Source organism: Chionomys nivalis, chromosome 1, assembly GCF_950005125.1.
Source record: "Chionomys nivalis chromosome 1, mChiNiv1.1, whole genome shotgun sequence".
In the NCBI taxonomy this organism is placed as follows: Eukaryota; Metazoa; Chordata; class Mammalia; order Rodentia; family Cricetidae; genus Chionomys; species Chionomys nivalis.
The window spans coordinates 10,994,594-11,018,228 of record NC_080086.1 but is presented as its reverse complement, the minus strand read 5'-3'; the positions used below and the strand labels follow the sequence as shown (position 1 = coordinate 11,018,228).

At 38.9% G+C, this 23,635-nt stretch overlaps 1 protein-coding gene across 1 annotated transcript in view; it reads right to left on the bottom strand.

Moving 5' to 3' along the window:
* Window positions 1-4,787: 4,787 nt before the first annotated feature.
* Window positions 4,788-23,635, bottom strand: part of Plcz1 (phospholipase C zeta 1) — a 51,738-nt gene continuing 32,890 nt past the window's right edge. The window contains exons 8-13 of the mRNA XM_057789829.1: window positions 23,476-23,632; window positions 20,207-20,323; window positions 18,258-18,430; window positions 8,636-8,762; window positions 5,710-5,859; window positions 4,788-4,876 (exon numbers count right to left, since the gene is read on the bottom strand). Coding sequence (XP_057645812.1) covers window positions 4,788-4,876; window positions 5,710-5,859; window positions 8,636-8,762; window positions 18,258-18,430; window positions 20,207-20,323; window positions 23,476-23,632 — 813 coding nt within the window. The remainder of the gene's footprint in view (window positions 4,877-5,709; window positions 5,860-8,635; window positions 8,763-18,257; window positions 18,431-20,206; window positions 20,324-23,475; window positions 23,633-23,635) is intronic.

Here is a 23,635-nt window from a genome sequence, read left to right as displayed (position 1 = left end):
GTCCATGTAAAATAATGGGAGATATCTAAGTTTGTGCTCATTCCCTCCAATCATAGATTCCCCCAGGGTCAAACACATGTGGGTCCATTGCTCTTAGCAATGAGAGGGATCCACATGGGGAATTACTGGGTCTCTCTGTAGAGCAGGGGTTCTAAACCTGTGGGTGGTGACCCCTTCAGGTTAAACAATGTTTTCACAGGGGTTGCATATCAGATATTTCCATTGCAATTCATAATAATAGGAAAATTAAAATAATGAAGTAGGAACAAAATAATTTTATGGTTGGGGATCACCACAACAAGAGGAACTGTGCTAAAGGGTCACAGCATTGAAAGCAACTATAAAAGGTCTCTACTGGATGTGGGCTTGTGGTAGGTGATTGAATCCAAAGAATTAAAAGTCTCCTCTGTATTGGACAGGTCAGGAATAAGAACTGAAAGAGCTGAAGAGGTGGCTCTGTCAGCAAAGTGCCTGCTGAACAAGAGTAAGTTCTCAATGTTGGAGACCCTGCACCCACATAAAATAAATCCAAGTGTGGCAGCCTTCACCTAATCCTGACACTGGAGAGAAAGAGATGGGAGAAAAGTTCTGTGCCAGTCAGTCCAGATTCAGTGAGAGAATATGTCTCAAAAAATAAGATGAGAGAGATAGACGACAACATATGACATCAAACACACACGTGTGTGCATGCTCTCTCTTTCTCTCTCCCTCTCTCATACTCACACACACACTACAAAAGGAAAATTAACAAAAAATAAGGAGTCCATGTTTGGAAAAACCATCTTATCTACACACAAAAAATAATCTGAAGATAAAACTGTAACTGGCGATGAGTCAGGCCATTCACATTAGCCAGAATAGGGAGTACTAGACACTTCAGCATTTAGACAATGCTCATGCCTCTGACACACAATGAGCAATGTTCACACATTTGCTTCATCACAGTAGAATGGGTGAGTCTGAAACTTAGGTTTATGTTTTGCAAGGAAACCAACGCCAATGGCAAATTCCACACCCGCTTCTAGCTACCCCCAATGACCAGCTTGTGGTACAAAGCCTGTACCCAGCTGTCAGTTTTACCAGTAGTAAGCAAGCCAAACCAGGAAATATAACCTAATTAGAGAGAGTGAGTGAGCATGCACAGCTTCCCTGAGGAACTGACATTTTTACTAAGAGTCTGAAATGCAAAGGTCTTTTTTCACCACAGTCCCAGGAGTTCATTTAGCCTTTTCTTTTCTTCCCTTCATGACACTATTATTTCTTACAAATGAGCTATGCTTAAGAAGCAAGGGTTGAAGCTGATTTCCTACACTCTTCCCAATCTTCCTGATATGTGAAAACATTCCATGGCTGTGGAGCTTCTGTGGGTAATAAATTCTTAGGAAAAATACAATAAAAAAAAAACACCACTTCAAACAGTAAGTGCTAAACTACGCACATTTTTAAAGTAGAATCAAAATGTTTAAAGACAGCACATGATTGTTGGATGGAAAATAAAAAGAATTAACACTTCTTCAAAAATCATATACAGAGTAGACTATTTAAAAAATTAATAGTCAGGGATGGGATGATAGTTCAGTAAGTAAAGTGATTGCTTTGCAAGTATGAGGAGCTGAGTTCGATCCCCAATACCCACATTAAAAAAAAAAATAAAACCATACAGTTCATAGTGCAATAGTATCACACATAAAGACAGAGAGAGACACAGAGAGAGCAGTCAATACCTGAGGACTGCTGGATCGCCAGCCTAATGAACCATAAGTCCAAGGGAACCACCGTCTTACAAAAGATTAGGTTGACAACCCCTTTGGAATGACCCATGACACCTATGGCCTCCACACGTACTCACATACTTGTAAATACACATGTACACATGTACACACATTAAAACACACACAAATGCTGCTTCACAAACGCATGCAAATAAAAAATTAGTTTTCAAAGTCAGCAAATGAGTTTAATTGGCACCTGTGGGAAAGGTGAAGAGAAGACAACCACTGTCTCTTCTATTTCAAAGCCTAATGGTGTAAACCAAAAGAAGACATTTGTTCCACTAAAGAATTAATACACTGATTAGGAAGCCTTTAAAAGTTGGCAGAATTTCAGATCTCCAAAATTAGAGATTAGGGCCTTGAATCTGTGGCTGAACATACCCCCACTTCTGCTGTTGGGTTTACAATTGAAAACTTGGCAAGATCCACTCACTGTCTGCTAAATGGAAGCTATGCATTTCTGAGAAACTTCAACAACAGCGTCAGAAGCAGATTTTCCAAAATAACCCATACAGCCCTTAAAAGAGCACAAGACCATCCCTTGAACGCGATAGGACATCTGTACCTAATGGTTGGAAATATCAATTCGAGGTGTATTTACATTTTTAATATTTAGTCTTGAAGGTGAAGTCTTATAAAAGATTGCTAGATGAGCTATCAAAAGACAATGAGTTTGGACTACACCTTAAATAAACAATTATTCTTGGTTTTTAGTTACATCTGTGTAGACAGAGGCTGCTTTTTTGTTTCCCAGCCAGCCATACCCAAAATAATCACATAGAAACTGTATTAATTAAAACTCTGCTCAGACCATTAGCTCAGACTTCTTATTAACTATCTTTTACATCTTAAATTAACCCATTTATATTGTTTTGTATTTTACCACAAGGCTCGTGGTTTACTGGTTAAGTTCCCAGGTATCTGTCCTCTTTAGGACAGAGATAGTAGGCATCTCCTCAACTCTGTACATCTCTGTTCAGATTTTCCACCTGCCTTTACTCTGTTAAGCCACTGTCCAAAAACAGCTTCTTTATTAATCAATGGCAACAAAACATGTTGACAGTACACAGAGGGGAATCCCACATCACCTCCCATTTTCTATCTAATTAAAAAAGAAAGTTTTAACTTTAACACAGTAAAATTACAAACAAAAAAAAAAACAATTATCAAGCAAGAATTATAGTTACAATATTTAGTCCATTTACATTTGAAAAATTAAGGAAAACACTCTATCATCTATCCTATCTTTGTAGGTTTAAGTTTTATATCTAATCTATCTTTTATAATTGTAACTATCTTTCTTCAACTCCATCAAAGACTTCAGAAGGAAAAATATTACCTAAGTAAACAAGAAGTACACTGTAAACAACTTGCAAAACTCTAGAATTGACAGAGACATCTTGTTGCCTGGATAGTCACCCAAAGTTCTTCTGTACCATTGGAGGCCCATAGGATCCAGCAGGCTCTTTCATGAAGTAGGAAATTTCAAAGACAGTTCCACGCCTATTGGCAGTTTGTCAGACACTTTCTTCTGTGTCCTGCAGAATGTCTGGGAGATTCTTTCATGAAGCAGAAACCCTGAAGAACTGTCTCACCTTCTTTAGACAACTTCAGTAGCCACCTTTCTGTGAGTTCTACATGTCCAGTTCATATAGCATAACATCAAGCAGTCCAGGAAAGAGCAGTTTCTTGCCCAAATGGTTAGCAAACTCCATAAGAAACCTCTTTAATGCCCATCATCCTCTTGAAGCAGATTGGTGCTGCCAGGAGCAGATGAGTTTCATTGTCATGAAAAGTCTTAAGTTTTTTAAGCATCCTAAATGCAATATTCTGTACATTTTTGAAAGGTTGGAAGAATACCTACCCATCTGAAATATATCTCTGTACATCTAGAAAACCTAACATGGCTACAAGCTTGACTATTATAGATGACTATCTATTAACACATTACATTTTAAATGAGCTGCACAAACACAATACCTTATCAGAAATATACATATAACAAAATTTACCTTAAATTTGTATCAATAAACCAAGATCCATACCAATGCAAAGTATTCATCTCTATAGCACATCTAGAGTTGGATTCAGTAACAATAAATATCTGTTGAGGTGCTAATTTGCTAGACATACTAAATGTGTCAGAATTGTGGGGCTGATCATTAATTTTTCATTTGTTTGTTTTCTTGTTTGCCTGTTTGTTTGGTTTGTTTTTTTTTTTTAAGAGTAGTTAGTAAGGAACCATATTCTCCACCACTTCTAGCCAAGTAAAATCTCCCTGTTGGTGAAAACAAATGAGGCCTCTCATCTCTGACCAAGAGACAGTCTTAAAAGTACATTTTAAGTACTTTAAGTACATTAAGCACAAAAGTACATTAAGGACAGATTCAAAAATACTGCAAATTAATTCAAGACCCAGGCATGTAAGTCCGCATAATAGATTTCTTTTATATATTTGGAGTCTTGACTATAGTGGGAATGCAAATCAATTTCATACACACTTATAAAAATGTCTGTATAATTACAGGGTACCAAATCAAGCCCACGGCATCCAAGAACTAGACTGAGAATTCCGGGGCTAATTACTCTCTAGGATATGAGGGTACAAAGGGCCTGGCAATCTAATTCCTTCCCACTGCCATAGGTGGTGGTGGGTGTTGAGAAGTTTAAACACTCTTCAATTTCACATCTTCTTGCCACTAAATATTTGCCAACATGTCTTCTATGAACAGGCATACTTTAGGAAGCTGTAAATTCTACTCATTAAAAGTGATATAAGCGACTGAAAGTACATCCCTGGAAGCAGAAGCATAGGAAAAATCGGCAGCCAGGGAACGGCACGTGTGCACCCTCTGACGTTTTGTTTTTCCCCTTTCTGTTTTTCCCACTGAATGGTGAATGAGCTGGGTATTTCTGACTTAATGAACTTTTTAATATTATGTTTACTATACGAAAAAAACAACATTCCTTTGGACTGTTTATTGTATGTGTAACAAACATGTCAGGCACACTTAGTCACTCTCTGATGTACCAAACGTAAACGAACAGTGAAGAAGGCTCAAGGTTCTCACCGGCTTTGGAAAATAAAGGAACACGACGATAACCTGTGGAAGAGGAATTGCGTCAAATTAGAAATAACAAACTAAGAGTTATGGCCTCAATCTTGCTGGTGAGGAAGGTTGTGTCGTCCACTAAGTGTCTTTACATAGTTAACACTGTGACTGCAGAGTTTTAGGGTTTTTTTTTCAACCTAGAATGTTACTTTTCCATAAAAATGAAACATATCTTAGTTTCTGTTCTAACTTCCAGAATTCTGAGTGTCCCTGCGAGGAGCCCACACGTCATGTGTCTCCTCTTACAAGGACATGATGTTCAAAAGCTAACCATCATCCTTCTGCTTCCGAAAGACCCTGCTTGCTTCCTGGAATACCTTGGCTGGTGATAGAAAAATGAGCATGCTGAGAGAAAACCATTGGTAGCACTAAGGAAACCACTCTGGGAAGCTTACTGCACCATGCTGGCAGCCCCCCAAAAAAATGATCCAAAAAGGTCTGGCTCCCAGGCTCCCAGGCTCCCAGGCTCCCAGGACTGTGCTCAGGCAGAAAAGTGAGCCAGTGGTGTCTCCCCTCTCCCCGTCTCATGCCTGTCCTTCATCTTCTTGTCGCCATGACTACCTTTCACTGAAAGGGAAGAATTATGATCCTGGCAAAGAAGCACACACACCAGCTTCCCCTAGCATCCTAGCATGCAGCATCCCAAAAGCCAAGAACAGATCTCTACAGTTCCGCAGAAGAAAAGCACACAGGTCCATTTAAAACTCCCATCCTAACCCACTGATGTAGACGAAGAGATGGAGACATTTGATATGATCAAAGTGTGGCTTCGATAGAGGTACATATAAATGATAACAAAATCATCTTACATTTGAGATCATTACCTTTATTCATGCAAAGAAGTGGTAAAGTGTACTGCCCGAGAAATTCATTTCCTGTTATAAAGCCTTGATTTTCAACAACAAAACGTATCAGTGCAAGTTCTGGCACTTGAACAATAAATGTAAATGTTTCATTCCACCGTGGACTAAGAGCTGAAATAAAAAGAAAGGGGTAGCAGAATATCACAGATACCCTAAAGCAAAATCAAAAAACAGTAGGTCTCCACAATTTTTCCTTCTGACACTTGGGTAATAATTAGCAACAATACTAATCTGTATTTCAGAGCACTTAAATATTTAATGTAGTCAGAGGGTAGAAAAATTTTCTCACAACAATGATACTGTGATTTGAAAACTTTACATATTAATCCCATCAGGGGTCAATAGGTGGGAGAACTGTCTCAAACATGTCACACCGCTGTTTAGTGTTTCATATGACAAAGAGCAGAGCAGAGATGCAAAGCAGGGACTGGATCCGTACACAGAATGACTGAAGCTAAGACACTCCGCTCATAAGAAAATGGGGATGTGAGGAAGTTGGATGAGAGGGTTTTCTCTGCCTGGCTGTAATATGAAGAAATCCACAAAAGCTGGACAAGGAAGGCTGTGAGGTGAGCACTCTACCTTACTTTTCACTAGTGATGATTTCAAAGTCTCAGGTTGATAAATAATTTGGGACTCCAGTAAAATAAATCTTCCCAATCAACTAAATGCCTTACCACAGCAAGAAATCCATGTGGTTTTTTTTTTCAACTTGACCCAACTCACTCAAAACTTAGAACCTGAGTTCATGGAGTCAAGATAATCACACACAGATAAAAATCTGTGCTTATAGGTCCAAAGGTTGAAAGAGAAATTACACCTGTCCAGGTACAATGACAAATGTTCCAAGTCATGTCAATTTTTTTTATTTTTAGGACCACTGATAAATCCGTGAATAGTTATAGTGATAAGTGATACCTATGACATCTATAGTACAGTCACTTGGTCACCTTTACCTCACCTTCCTGATCTAACTGTAAGTGGAGTTATTCACATAACAACCTGGTACACGAAAACCTCACGTCTAATGTCCTCACGTCACCATTTCTTTATGAAGAGCATGTCTTAACTACAGTCATACTGCATAAGGATCCAGTCCCTGCTGGCATCTCTGCTCTACAATGTGTCACATAAATCCCTAGGGAGTGGTGTGACATCTTTGAGGCAGTTTTCTCTCTTGTTAACCCTGATGGGTTTCAATCCATATGAAGTTTTCACTGAGACGGTGGGGCTGATCTATTGGGAGCTCACCAAGGCCAGCTGAACTGGGACTGAAATAGCATGGGATAAAACTGAACTCTCTGAACATGGCGGACAATGAGGGCTGATGAGAAGCCAAGGACAATGGCACTGGGTTTTGATCCTACTTCATGTTCTGGCTTTGTGGGAGCCTAGTCAGTTTGGATGCTCACCTTCCTAGATCTGGATGGAGACGGGAGGACTTTGGACTTTCCACAGGGCAGGGAACCCTGACTGCTCTTGGGACTGGAGAGGGAGGGGGAGAGGAGTGGGGGGAGGGGGAGAGGAGTTGGGGGAGGGGGAGGGAAATGGGAAGCTGGGAGGAGGCGGAAATTTTTTTTTCAATAAAAAATAAAAACAAAAAAATATATAGAAAGAAAGGCTCATAAGCAAGCCCTTAGAGGGTCCTTAGCTAGGATGGTGCAACATGCAATGGCCCACCTGATAAAGGTGCATGTGTGGATAGACAAGATGGATAGCTGGTTTCACATAGACATATAGTCAATAAATCTTTACCCTGTGCCCCCCCAAAAGGTATCATTATTGTTATAGGTGACAGCCCTGAGTGCGTTTTTGCCTTTGGAAACAGTAAGTTAATTATCTTATCCTGGAATAATGACATTGGCCTAAGAGTGGGACTATTACCATATAACACAGGGGTAGATTTAGAGTCATTGGTCCTCCTCTAACAACATTTCATCCTGTGTCCTCCCTCCCTCCCTTCCATTCTCTTTATCTGATCTCTGTGACTCCTTCATAAACACATCTATGCAAAAGTAACTTGTAACTTTTGTAGAGCATGCAAAATATGAAATTTGATTGGTGAGTCTACTTTGCATGTGTGGCCAAACTGATGAATTAGCTATACCTTATCCAAATATGATATTTTTTCCCAGACATTCGCATCTATAGCTACACTACCATTTTTCTAGTAGTCTTACAGTTTTTCCTGTCCACCATCCTAGATCTTTACCCCTCCAGGGTGACTCAAACATGCACCCCCCATTCCTTTCTGGATGGCACCATCTTCCTTGTAACTTGACTTCTATGTCTTTTAAGCACTGGGTTCCTATCCTGATACTGTATTTCTCATTTCTCTATCATACTTTCCCCCCACTGTTACCTACAAAAACGATGCCCTTTAACCTCAGTGCCTTATTCTTCTGTAGATGTCTTAATTTTATTCATTGCTGTAGAGAACTCCCTAAGAGCAAGCCTGGCTTTCAAAACTGCCCAAGTGAAATCTCAGCACAACTTTCTCGCTTTGTTGTTCACTGTTCTTTATTAAGCATCCCATATTCACCTACCTTGAGTTTCTTGACTTCTTCCTAGCATCTCATAATTGGGTCTTCTTCATGTTTGAGAGTCATGTTATTTTTTCTTCCTTAAGTACCCTTGCCCTCAACTGTGAAAAAAATTTCTATCCTTTTCTTTATGGACATCTTCTGATATACTAAAATTGCAATACTTTAGTAAAACAGGAGTTCAAGTCTGATGTACCAAACTGAATTTCCTCAGAGAGATTCCCACAAAACCCAGAGGTGTAACAAACATTCTCTCTGACTAAATTCTTTTTACACAATTTTTTTCTAAGAATTTTTTCTTCCTAAAAAAGGTAAATTTTTTTCTAAGTAGTGGAAGAGCTCACCATTATTCTTAACAACACGAGTCTGTTGCTTCATGTGGTCATTTGGAACGCCGTAGACCTCTATCATCACTAATATGTCAGTTTTGCTAGAGGACAAGCTAATAGGCAACTGGATCCCACTGATGAGCTGTTCAAACACAAATGAGCAGATGGACTTAGCTGAGCGGGAGACTGCATCACCATTTCACCCTAATCTGATGATATAGCCCCCAAAACGAAGACTCTAAACCAGTTGCTAAAAAGACTGAAGCTGGCAAATCATGGTAATCTTACATTTTAAGCTTTCTACTGTCAAGTATCATTAGATATTAACCAAGAATCTCATGTCCTTCAAGTGCATTTAGAGTGGAATCTTCAGTGTCCAAGGATTGTAATTCATTTGTATGTATTTTCATTTTTAAAACATAATCATGTTTGCTAGTTCAGTGTTACTATTTTTGGTAATTTGCTCTGTGTTTAAATTCATTCTACATATACTGAAATATTTCAAAGAAGTATGACTATTTTAAAATATAAAACATTACACCATATTATCTTCATGATAGCATTTTCTAAAAGAATTTACATATGAATCATTTATAAAATTTGATATTATCTGCTGTTATCTACATTACCAAACAAGGAACTAGAGACTGATAAGATCAACTATCTTATATATAAGTTAAAGTCAGGAATCAAAAACATACTTTCAAAAATTACTGGTTTTATTTGTATTTGTATTTTTTGTTGTTTAAGCTAATTATTGAAACAAAATTGTGTTTTTGTTTTAAGAACAAAGTGAACATAGAACATTTAAAATGTGATGATTTAAGGTAAGAAATAATTTCCAAACCTAAAACCCCAGTTCTGGCTATAACTACTGTTAAAAGTAATATACTTCCCATATGTCTCCTGGCTACACACCAAACTTTCGAAGGTCTCCTCTCCACAGCCATCTGTTCACCAAAGCTCACTCAAAGTATAGCAGCTAGACTTGAGGAACCACACCAGGAGGCAGAAGAGGAGAGGGCCAGCTAGACATGTGCTGACTCTTGGGTAATATCTTTTTACAGAGACACTAGCACACTTTCAAAAAACTAGAGACAGAGTCCACAAGTTCCATAAAAGAGTTGAATCAACCCTCTTACAACTTAATCTTCTCTTGAACATTGTATGTGTCTACACTGAAAGAGGAAACTTGACAAGCAAAAACCCACAAAGATGAGACTAACAAACTGTTTAAGATTCACAAGTCCCAGAACAGAAGTAAAAGAAACATTAGAGATAGAGAAGGAGAGAGAGAGAGAGAGAGAGAGAGAGAGAGAGAGAGAGAGAGAGGAGAGAGAGAGAGAGAGAGCATGTCTCATCCATAAATGACTGATCCTGTAGTAGTGAAACCCAGTGAAAACAGCAAGGGAAAGCCCCCAGACAGAGTTCAAAAGAACAATTAAAAGTGTTCATACATCTCAAAAAAGACAAAAGCAAAGTGCTGAATGAAATGTTGAAGTCAACCAATTGCATAAAATTTAAATTAAATACAGATAGAACAGAAAAAGATAATTCTAGAAATGAAAAACCCAATAAGTAAAAAAAAAAAGTACAAAACCTCACCAATAAAATAAATAGAAAACAATGAATCAGAGCTAGAAGACAAAGTAGAGGAAATACATTACTCAGTAAAAGTGAATGTAAAATATATATGGAAGTTTGGGGACAGGATGTCATGAAAAACATAAGTTTTGAATTGTAGACCAAAAAGAAGAAAACCACAGAAAAGGCACCAAGAATATCTTCAATAAAATCAAAGTTTGCCCAAACCTAGAGAAAAGGATCCATCCATGTATAAGAGACCTACACAACGCCAAAAAAACCAATCTCTCAATTACATCAAAGTTCAAAAACAAACTTACAAAATCTACAAAATGACAGGAATTGATCTTTCAGTAGTATAGCTCCTAATACTAATGTACTCAATTCCCTAATAGAAACATGCATTCTAGCAAAATGAATGAGAAAACAGGACCCTAGGCCAAGCGATGGTGGCACACACCTTTAATCCCAGAACTCAGAGGCAAAGGCTGATGGATCTCTTGAGTTTGAGGCCCACCTGGTCTACAAGACCTAGTTCCAGGACAGGCTCCAAAGCTACAGAGAAACCTTGTCTTAGGGGAAAAAAAGAAATCACAAGAGAAAACAGGACCCATCTTTTTCCTGTCTCCAAGAAATTTACCTTATCATCAAAAAAGACAACTCCTTACAATAAAAAGGATGGAAAAGTGTTATTTCAAACAAACAGAACTAGGAAATAAGCAGGTGTAGGTATAACTATTCTAATATCTGACAGTAAATTTAAAATCAAAACAAATTAGTCAGAGAGTATAATAAAGGTCCCTTCATGGTCATTAAAGGAACAACTCACCAAGAGGACAGTAAAAAGCTGAATGCCTACACAAAACACAGGTGTGCCCAACTTCAATGAAGACATGCTACTATATTTAAGACCACAGATAAACCCAACACACTGATTATGAGTAAATTTAATTCCAACTCTAACTACTAGACAAGTTATCTTAGTGAAAACTAAACAGAGAAACTCCATATATAAATCAAATGGACCTAACACATCTGCTGTTGTGGAATAGTATTTTAAGGTGTGTTGCATTTGTTTATGTTGTGGGAAATTTGTTTAATGATGCAAAGGTATGTAGCATTTGTTTAATTCTGTGAAGCTGTGCTACTTTGCCTGTCTAAAACACTTGATTAGTCTAATAAAGAGCTGAACAGTTGATAGAAAGGCAGGATAAATAATAGGTGGGGCTGGCAAACAGAGAGAATAAACAGGAGAAATCTGAGAAGAGCAAGAGAGATGAAAGAGCAAGAAAAAAAGGGGACCAGATGCCCAGCTGCACAGTCAGCTGTGGAGGAAGAGGGGAAGTAAGATTACAGAAGTACGAAAAGGAAAAAGTCAGAGGTAAAAGTTACAGGGGATAATTTAAGTTAAGAAAAGCTGTCAAGAAAGACATTTAAGGAAATGTACAACATCCTTAGCTATCAGGTAAATGCAAATAAAAACAACTCTGAGATACCATCCTACACAAGTCATAATGGTTAAGATCAAAAACACCAATGATAGCTTATGCTGGAGAGGATGTGGAGTAAGGGGAACTCTGCTCCATTGCTGGTGGAAATGCAAACTTGTACAACCACTTCGGAAATCAGTATGGCAGTTTCTCAGAAAATTGTGAACCAACCTACCTGAGGACACAACAATACCACTCTTGGGCATATATCCAAAAGACACTCAATCATGCTACAAAGACACTTGTTCAACTATGTTCATAGTAGCATTATTTGTAATAGCCAGAACCTGGAAACGGCCTAGATGCCCCTCAGCCAAAGAATGGATAAAGAAAATGTGGCACATTTACACATTAGAGGACTACTCAGTGGTTTAAAAAAAAAAATGACATCTTGAAATTTGCATGCAAATGGATTGAACTAGAAAAAACATCCTGAGTGAGGTAACCCAGACCCAGAAAGATGATCATGATATGTATTCACTCATAAGAGTGAAGTTAAGTAACAAGGTAAACCCTAAGAAAACATACATAGATCCACCTGGAAAGAGGAACAGACAAGATCACCTGACAAAATTCGGAGCATGTGGTGGGGAATTAGGAAAGATGGAAGGGAAAGACAAAGGGAGAAGGGGAGAGGGGAAGAGAACTGGAGGGAATGGGATCATTAAGATGGAGGAAGGACAGAGATGAGAGCAAGGAAAGAGATATTTGGATTGAGGGAGTCATTATGGGACTAGCAAGAAACCTAGCACTAGGAAAATTTACAAGAATTCACAAGGATGACCCCAGCCAAGACCCTAAACAATAGAAGAGAAGGTACCTGAACTGGCCTTGCCCTGCAGTCAGCCTGATGAATATCTTAAATATCACCATAGAACCTTCATCCAGCAACTGATGGAAAGAGAGTGGAGACCTGGATCAGAGCATTGGACTGAGCTCCCAAAGAGTGGGAAAAATAAGAATATGAGCAAAGAGGTCAAAACCATGACGGGTACACCCACTGAAACAGTTTATCTGAGCTAATGGGAGCTCACCAACTCCAGCTGGATAGAGAAGGAAACAGTATAGGTCCAAACTAGTCCCTCTGAATGTGGGTAACAATTTAATGGCTGGGCAGACTGCAGGGCCACTGGCAGTGGCACCAGGATTTATCCCTACTTCTTGTACTGCCTTGTTTGGAACCTATTCTCTTTGAATGGACACTTTCCTCAGGCTAGATATAGTAGAAATGGTCTTAGACCTTCCCCAAAGCAATGTGCCTTACCCTCTCTGAGGAGTGGATGTGGGGGGAGTGGGGCAGGGAGGTTAGATGGAAGGAAGGGGAGGAGGGGAAAGAGTGAAAAGTGGGATTGGTATATAAAGTGAAAAAAGATTGTTTTTTAAAAAATAAAGGAAGGGAGGGAGGGAGAAAGAGAAAGAAAGAAAAAGAAAGAAAAGAAAGAAAGAAAGAAAGAAAGAAAGAAAGAAAGAAAGAAAGAAAGAAAGAAAGAAAGAAAGAAAGAAAGAGGGACGGAGGGAGGGAGGGAGGGAGGGAGGGAGGGAGGGAGGGAGGGAGGGAGGGAAAGAAAGAAAGAAAGAAAGAAAGAAAGAAAGAAAGAAAGAAAGAAAGAAAGAAAGACTGGCAAGAAGAAATCAAAGCTAAAGCCAGGCATTCATAAGTAAGAATAAGACTTTATGTATTTATTTGGGAGCTGGATATCAGGCCCCTCAAAAGAGCAAAGAACCAAGAGTAAAGAATTTAAAAAAATTTACAGACTACTGTACTCAAAACTAAAGAATATACTTTTTTCTCAACTGTTCATGGAACTTTCTCCAAAACTGTTGATATATTAGGACTTACTTAAGTCTCAAAAATGTGAGAAAATTGAAAAAATATCTTGTATACTTTCTACCCTGGATGTAAGACCTGATCTCCTGGGTATGTTAGGGTAGAAAGTTGAGAATGTACTTCAACCTATAGTAAGAAAAAAACAACTTTCTAAACAGGATCCTGACAAGATAGACAACTCATTAATGAGACCTCATGAAACCAAAAGGCAAAGGGTATCATCATTAAGCTGAAGAGCCAGTCAACAGAATGGGAAAAAATTATCAGCTATATATCTGACAGAGAGTTAGTATCTACAAAAAGCGGAAAAACAATCAGACCAACAAACAAACAAAAAAAAAACTAAATATCACAAAAACAAACAACTAGTTAAAAGATGTGGCATGGAACTAGATAGGGAGAATTACATTATATATGTGTATTCAATTCTCAAACAAAAAAGTTAAAAGCCTAAAGATGCAGTTATAAAAACTGAAGGACGGTTTCAATCTCTAAGGATGAGTATATGTTTGTATATTAATTACTCATATAAAGAAAAAGAAAAGGAGAGGGGTAGAATAGCGAATGGGAGGCGAAAGGAAAATAAAACCCGCTGGTGTGTAACATCTGCTGTCTTAAACCTATATGTTATGACATCAACTATACACTAGATGACTAAAAAAAGTGAGCAGTCTGGATTCAAGGGGCAGAAATCCTTCAGCAGAGTTAGACATTTCCCTGCTTAGGAAGAACATTGTTTATAGACCTTTCCTACACTGCTCCCAAATCTGAGGGCTTGCCAGCTAATGATCAGCTATGAGGAGAAAGGACCTTACCAAGATGGGGCCGTTTCATGTTAGTACTCTTTATGCCAAAGAAACGAATGGGCTAGACCAAAACTCTCATTTCACAGGAGACAGAATAAACTGGACGTGCTGATGGTCTTCATCAAGGACTTCAGGAAGCTTATGGCAAACTTGGGCTTCCAAGTTGTGCTCCCATAACCTGTGAGATCAAAGTGAGGAACTACAAAGCCCCTGAGTGCACGAGAGGAGGACTTGCTCCCATGGCTGTGGTGCATGGTTGTAGAGACTGCTTCCCGGAAGACTCACTAACCTATCTGAGTCCAACTGCTTAACACCTCAACATGAGAGTCTCGTAATACACACCCAGAACACTCACGAGCATCACAGTGCACAAACTACCTTGAAACTCCATTTCCAGCAAGACAGCACAGATGCTCTGTGCTATTCTCAGCATGCAACAGACGCCGTCACTCATTCGATTAGCTTCCACGTACAAAGCATGTGTTTTATGTCAGATCCTGTCAACAAGGCTTGAACAGAGCACAGTTCCTATTCTTAAAGAATCTTCAGAAAAGTGGGGAATAAGAACAAGAAAATTAATATAATGCAGTGTGCTAACTGCTATAATATAATGTACTTGTGTAGGTTGTGACAAAAAAATAGAAGGAAACTGTAAAATAGAAAAGAAGAAAAAAAGGAGGAGGACAACCGAGGGCAAAAAAAGCTTCCAAAAAGTAATGATTTTTTTAAGTCATGAGTCAGTTGGGTCATGCCATCTAAACTTAATCCCAGCACTCAAGGCAGAAGCTGACAGATCTCTGTGAGTTCAAGGACAGCCTGTTGGCCTAGATAGCAAGTTCCAAGATAGCTATGATTGCACAGTAAAATCTTGTTTAAAGGAGAGGGGGAGTCCAGAGAGAGACAGAGACAGACAGAGAGATGGAGACATGGAGATAGACATGAAGAATTCATCAGGAAAGTGAATGGTAAGGAGGAAGAAGACTGCAACTCAAGGAAGGAAATCCTGATTGTGGCCATAGAATACGTTAAGGCTAGACATGGTGAGACGAGGGTACAGAGAAGTAAGCCACACCTTGACTGGTAGGCAGAAATGAAGGTTAAGTACACACAGACAAAATACCCATACACATAAAAGAATAAAATGCTTTTTAAAAGAAAATCTCTTGTAGACATGCTCACAGATCAACCTAACCAAAATAATCTCTCCCTGAGACTGCCTTCCCTGGTGATTACAGAATAGGTCAAACTGACAGTTAAAATTAACCATCAAGTGGACTGATTGGACATGTTAAAATGTCAAGAGAAGAGACCAAATGATAGATAATAAATTCCTGAAACAGAACAGTAGCAAAAGTAGCTAGACCAAGAGAATGGATAATGAAGACATGGAGTGGGCGAGGTAGAATTTAAAGATGGATGATATAGGAAGTGAAGGAGATGTGGAACATCATCCTGGTTTCTGGTGTGAGCTAGTCAGATGAATGGTGCTGTTCATTGACATGTCAATAAAATATTTAAAGGTGGATTGACTAGGAAGAGATGTTCAGTTTTAAATTTTTCAAATTTGACAGTATACTGATTTAATAGGTGTGGATGCTTGTTAGACTGTTTAAGACATACTTAGGTTCTAAAAAATGAGGTCAGGTTAAAGATTTGAGCCTTATTGGTGGTTAAAATCATGAACCACTATGTGGGAGAATTTGAAAAGAATCATTAGTTTGGAACCAGCCAAGGATAAAAGCTTTATTCAATATAAATAATTTAGTAGTAGGTATAGGAAGAGTGAAAGTAAAAGATTCCCATGGCATATAGGTAAAGAAGTCGGGGCTCAAAGAGAGTTGAGTGTGTTAGGAAGGGTTCTTAAGAGTGGCTAATCCAAGCCAGATAGTGGTGGCACGTGCCTTTAATCCCAGCATTTGGGAGGCAGAGGCAGATGGATCTCCATAAGTTCAAGGCCAGCCTGGTCTACAAGAGCAAGTTCCAGGACAGGTTCCAAAGCTACAAAGAGACTCTGTCTCAAAAAAACAAAACAAAACAAAACAAAACAAAACAAAAAAAAAAGAGGCTAATCCACCTTTTCCCACTGCATCAACTACTTAAAAGATGCAAAAAAGGAAGCCAACGTGACAATTCCCTTGTAAAAGAAGCCCAGTGGTTAATAGTACTTCTCCAGATGCCAGAAAAAGTGTCAGCTAATCAATATTTGCTGCACCTATTGTAGGTGATTTCTAGGTGTCTACTTTGACTGGATTATGGTGTCACAGCATCCTAACAGCAGGAGCAAAGCCAGCTGTGTCCCTCACCAAAGCATTTCCTTCTGGCCATCTTTTCTCCTTTCAGATTTATTTTAGAAAGTAGAAGCAAAACCTCCTGTTCTTCCCTTGAGTTAAATGGCTAGGACCCGAAGCAGGTGAGAATATACTCCCAAGCCCTGCAGTGTGATGACAGTGCTGAGCAGAGACGAGACAGAGACTGTAAACGAAGCATATTCTGGGGACTCCAGGGTTTCAGGCACTACAGCCAAGAGCAAAGATCAAGAAGACACTCAACAGCTGACAGAGTTCTAGTATGGAACACGTAGCTGGAAACAGCAAGATTGCTGACCCAAATTCCAGAAGGGCATCTGAGATGATGCCTGTGGTTGTAGGGGCAACCAGGTAAACAGAAGGAGGCACTCCAAAAAGGTCACACCCATCTAATTCATTAGCAAACAAATCCTCCAGTTTCAGACTTTATAGGTGGAGGTACAGCCTTAAGGAGTGGCTTGTAATTAAGTGGGAGAAAAATGAAACCAGATCTTTGTAAAGGTTCGGTGAGATTTTACAAAGCAAATAAACATTACATTTAGGTCATAGAGAATGAAGAAAAGTTGGTGATAATGGAGACAGCTGCTTTTGCTCTCAATGAAACTGTACAAAAAATAATAAACAAAAGATGAAACAATGAGGCAGGAGAACTGGAAAGGGGCAGAATGCGGATACAAATAAAGAAGAAGTAACATGAGGAAACCATCAATTGGAGACTAGAAGTGCAGGAGAAAAATGCACATCTATGTTAAAATAAAAATAAAAACACAAAGGATTCTGAGAGGAAGGCTCAGCAGTTAAGAGTAGGCACTGCTGAGAATCAGGGTTCAATTTCTAGCACCCATGAGGGGCGGCTCCCAATCAGCTGTACCTCCAGCTCCAGGGGATCTGATGCCCTCTTCTGGACTCCACAGGTACATACTCTACACACACACATATGCGCACGTGTGTGTGAGCGTACACACACACACACACACAACTAAATAAATAAATAAATCTAAAAACTGAAACATATATTTTGAATCATCAATGTAGGGAGTAAATGTTAAAAGTTCTCCCAAACTACAGGGGGAAAAAATGAGAACATTCTAAGCTTGTAACACATTAATAGATGTGGAAGATAGATACAGAAAAGATATGTACATAGCTTCCTTTATTTGCAACTGAACAGAGTTCAGAGACTTAGCAGGGAAAAATACTGTATTACAAAGGTAAGAGATTAATGAGAAGGAAATTGCTCCTGGAATTTCCGGGTGAAAATCTTTAAGATGAAGGGACAAAAAGCAGCACATCCACAAAGTCATCAGCTGGCTGAAATCAAACCTCTCCATCACAGTGCTAAATGGCGGAATACAATGGAATAATATAAACAGGTCTCTCAGAGGAAAAGGTTTTAGCCTCAATATTTCTAGGCCCTGGCAGAAAATCATTCATGTGAAAATGCACAGAAAGACATTTTGCAGACACAGAAAAAGATGCTAAAACGGTACCCATTAATTGTGTCTAAAAAGATTAACAGGACTTTAAGAGGCATTAGAGCAGATCAGTAGAATTGAAATATTAATATACAATATCTGGTTTACTTAAAAACCAGCAAATAAAAGAACAAGTCATTAATCTTACTCGTATTGTGAGGGTAATCGGGTGGCCATCTCCTATTGCTTCACTTGGGTTAAAGCTCAAGGTTGTATCTCTTAGGAAGTCTGGCTTCAAGAGATACCCAGAGCCTCCATTATCCAGAAATTTTCCATTCTGCAAGTCCATAGGAAGTCCAGGTGTTTGGAAATTCAAGGCCACTGTGAAAAAGAAGTATGTTGACATTGTTTGGAAACAGAGAGTGTAGTTAAAGACATTCAGTTCAGTGGTGTGTCAAAATCATCACACACTGCATATCTTCATTTATTCTAAGACTATGGATCATTCATCTAATAATTCATGATTTTTAAACTTTTTTTGCTGTCTTGATGTGGTGGTTTGAAAATTAAATGAAGATGGTCTCCATAGGCCCATAGGGAGTGTTGCTATTTAGGAGGTATGGCCTTGGTAGAGGAAGTGTGTCACTTAGGGTGGGCTTTAAGGCTTCAAATATTCAAGCCAGGCCCAGCATCTCTTTCTCTCTCTCTTTCTACTGTCTGAAGATTCACATGTATAACTCTCAGCTACCTCTCCAAGACCATGTCTGCGTGCCTCCAAGACCATGTCTGCGTGCATGCTGTCATGCTTCATGCCATTATGATAAGGGACTAAACCTCTGAACTGTTGACCAGTCTCAATTAAATGTTTTCTTTTATAAAAGTTGGCCGGGCAGTGGTGGCGCACGCCTTTAATCCCAGCACTTGGGAGGCAGAGGCAGGCGGATCTCTGTGAGTTTGAGACCAGCCTGGTCTACAAGAGCTAGTTCCAGGACAGGCTCCAAAACCACAGAGAAACCCTGTCTCGAAAAACCAAAAAAAAAAAAAAGAGAGAGTTGCAATGGCCATGGTGTCTCTTCACGGCAATGGAAATCCTAACACTTGCCTATGTCAATGTGTCTATGAATTGTAACATTTAGTTTGCAAATTAAATTATTATATAGTTGTTGGTTGTTGGGTTAGGTTTGGGGACAGGAAATCATATAGCAAAGACTGACGTCAGGAAGACTTCGAACTCCCAAAGCTCTTGCCTCCCCTTTCCCTAGTACTGAGATTACAGGCATGCCTCATGATATCCATCTACTATACAGCTTTGAATAATGCAAGGAAGGTGGCATTCAGTATGGATTACCAAAAAGCAATGCATGTGTCAAATAATATTCAATAAATTCAAAAATAAAGAAAATAGGGCTGGGACTCTACCTCAGGGGGGGCATGTTTCCTTAACCTGTGTGGGGCCTTATATTTAATCATCAGTACTGGTATCTACTGTTAAGGAAAAGAAAGCACCAACTATAATACAAATATCCAGGTCCAAGAGCTGGCTATATTCCCTAAGACAGTGAGAAACTGGTATACACAGTGATTGATTAGTGGTCCTGGTATACAGTCCTCCCTCAAGCCTTCCTTATTCCATGTGACTCCACTGCCCATATTCTCAGACCTACACACAAGCCTCTCCACGGTCCAGGAAATGAAGAATGAGCAATGACAAGCAATGACATTGAGTGGCTGGGGCTGGTGCCATACCTGCTCTTCAGTTAGGAGCAAGGAGAATCTGGCACAGAGAAATGATCAGTCCTGTGACCTTACTCATCTTCTGATACTGAGTGTCAAAGCTCATGAGAAGTCAAAATGATGGAGGACACTTAATTAAAAAGAAGGCTCGAGCCTAACTCAAGCAAGAAACTTGATCTTTGATTCCCCCTCTGTTCATCTGGTCACCCTGTTCCTCAAGCACACACGTTCCAATATCAAGTCCTTGTGACTTAATCTTCCAACCCTCTCCAGTCATTGGGGAAAAACTTCAGCTCTTGAAACCAGTGATTTATCAATATCCCACTTCCAGGGTCAGAACTTTTCCAGAAATTGCCATTAACTCACCCAAGGAATTTATTTCCACTTACATTTGCAGGTAACCCATTATCCTACATAACATACCCATCTGACAGCCTACATTCCAAAACTCTTGAGGGTTAAAATTAGAAGAGTCTGCTCTGATCATTTTGGGGTAAACTCTGGTGATGAATGACCTGGTATGGCAAATGAATTCATTGGCTAAAAAAAGAGAAAAGTAATACAATTTTGTGAAGCATGTGTAATAAAAAAGCTATTTTTCTATTACCCATATATATGAAATAATTCTTTGTATGACCTGGACAAAACCATTTATCAATTACAAGATAAAAGAATTCTATGCATTTATGCTTACAAAATAATTTATAAAATTTGTAATATTTCATGGAACAACTTACATACATTGATTATATACTTGAGGAACTATTTTGCTCTCACACATCCAAATTAATTCCAGATTAGTACAAAAATACACACGATTCCAAAATAAAATGTATTTTAAGTAGCATATTTATCAGTTTGATTTTTTTTACATTTTCAATTTTCACATTAAGATGGATTCAAATGTAAGTCTTATAAAACTATGTATTTCTAGTTCCATTAATTTAGTGATCTTTTCAAATCATTAAAGAGTTTAGCGGGGCCCTCAAATTATCTGGCTTAGCTCCCAGTCCTCTGGTCCAGCATCTTTTCCTCAAGTGCATCCAAGTCTGTTTTCAACCTTCCATTGGCAATCTCATGGACTTCCTAACATTTTCATCTCTAATATGTCTTTTGCTGAGCTATCTACTTGCTTGTAACATGTACATATTTATGCATGCATATGCAATCTGTACATACTCTGTATATTTCTGCTTGTCTATAAGTGACTTGGGATTAAAAACTAATTTGCATCCTTCACCATGTGACTGATGTTCGTTGGTTTAGTTGAACACAGATGTCAATTTTCTCCAAGATTTTTCATCTTTCACTGAACAGATCTCATTGCCACAACCATTTCTGACAATATGACAATCAACATTAAGAGAAATTATTGTCATGTATAGCTCTTGGTATTTGTTAGTGGGACAGAACCCTTTCCTCCTTGACCTAAATGCTGTTGTTTTAGAAGCATTTTTAATTTAAAAGCCAAATATTGTTTTGAAATCATGATCCCTTCTGTGCTCTAAAGGAAGTTTATCCACAAGCACAACAAGCACACTTGGAACCTAGGGCTGACCATCTACAGAGTGTTGCATTAATGGTGATGATAAATTCCAAGTGTCAACCTGGTTGGGTTAAGAAACATCCACACAACAACAAGGCACACCTACATGTATGTCTGTGAAGGTATTGATTAACTGAGAAAAACACCCTTATTATGTGTGGTATCAACACATGGTTAGGTCCTTGTTTAAAAAAGGGGGAGGGGAGTGAGGAAATCCAGTTGATCACAAGTATCCTTCTCTCTTGCTCTTTTATCTAAAGAGATGTGGACAAGCAGCTGCCTGGTACTCCCACCACCATGGAACTATAGCCCTTTTACTTCCTGGGCCAGGATGGACTCTGTCTCCTCAAACTGTGAGTCACCTCGGCTTCTTTCCTGAAGTTGTGCTTGGCAGGCATTTGGTCATGGCAATGAGAAAAAAAGCTATGAAGGCCCTGTAACATGATATCAGTGTGTTACTGCTGAAATTTGCCACTAGAAGTTGCACGCGATTTATTACAAATGCACTTCCTGCTCTTCCTAGAAACACATGGAAATCAAATAAAAAGAGGAAATAAAACTTCATACAATCTCACGACTCAATTAAGAATTACCAATATCTGGGTGGTGGGTTTCTTTCTATTTTTTCAATCTATATGCTAATTTTTCAAATGAATTTATATCATATATTCCCTCTTGCTGGTTGTCTTTTTTTAACTTAACTGGAATAATGTGAGAATCATTCCATTTTGATAAAATTCCTAGGTTTTATTTTTGTGATGTTTATAATGGTATGTACAGTAAGTCTAGATATCTGTGTAGTTAAGCCTTTGTTGTTATCATTAATTATTTAATTACTGACTTTTGGTACAAGAAGAATATTCTACTCTCTTTATGGCACTATGCACTATATCTAGGCTCACCTGCACCAATCCCTTTTCAAAATTGCTTGTGTGTGTTTAATCTACTAGAAGTGAGAGAATTGTGACTACTCCCGCTATTTCTAGACCTCCTATTCTTAAAAATTTTAAAAACTACACAACACATTGAGGTGTCAGACATCAGCTAGTAAAGTGGGTCATTCAAACACTCTTGACCAGACTGTGCAGTAAGAAATCTGTGCAACCCAAGTTGGGAAGGTGATCCAGCAGATAAGAGTTCCCAATAAGCAAACATGCAGACCTGCATTTACATCCCCATGACCCAAATAAAAACACAGCATGGTTGCATGAACACCTATAGCCTCAGCACTGTGGCAGGATGAGAAAGGACCCAGAGGGTGTATCAGTGAGACTTACTGACTACCAGCCTAACTCCAGGTTCAGTAAGAGATCCTGTCTTGAGGGAACAAGGCAGAGAGTGACAGAATAGAACCCTGGTATCTTCAACTGGATTCTGCTTGATCACAAGTAAATGTATTCACGTACACACATCGCTCTCCTCTCTCCTCTCTCTCCTCTCTCTCTCCCTTCCTAGTGGTTTCATAAACACTGCTTCTTGTTGCCTACAGTCTTCCATTCTGCTCTATTTTTTCCATCCCATCCCACTCAATAGTACTCTATCTTACCCTTTTATCTATCTGACTCTCCAGCTGCTGTGCAATGCACCAGAGCACACAGTGGCTTGTGCTACTCTCAGATTGCAGCCTGCTTCTGCTTACACTTTCTCCCAGAAAAATCTGAGTGTTTTGCAGCGGGCCCTGTCACTCAGCACTCTGTAGTACCACCTGCCCACCTCAGATCTGCCCACACAAGGGTCCACATCTCACACACTCAATCAAAATGCCGGAACTTTAAAGAAGGCAATTAAAGCATGATGTTGGCACACCTTTAGTCTCAGTGCTCAGTAGGCAGAGGCAGGTAGGTCTCTATGAGTTAGTTCAAGGCCATTTTGGCCAACACAGTGTGTTCCAGGTCAACTGTGGACTACTAAGGACAACTAAGGACTACTTAGCTCTACCTTGTCTAAAATAACTAAGACAGTTAATAAAAGTTTTATGATATAAGACTTAATGAAATTCAAAAATACAAAGCCTTTTGAAATTATATTAAGTGAATTGAAATTTAATAAGAATATATATTCATAAATATGCCCAACCCATGTTAACCCTTCAGCAGTGAATAGAACTGACTTAAATACTCTGTTCTTTGAAGTTTTAAGCATTTACCTCTCAATTTTAAAAGTTTTCGAGCTTGAGACTCCCCAATAGAATTGTTCTCATTAAATTGCTGATAACGTCTTGAATATTGTAAGCTTCGGAACTTCTCAGCTTTAGTATAAATGACAAGATCAGATAAGGCCAGAGCTATTTTTAGCTTCCTGATCTG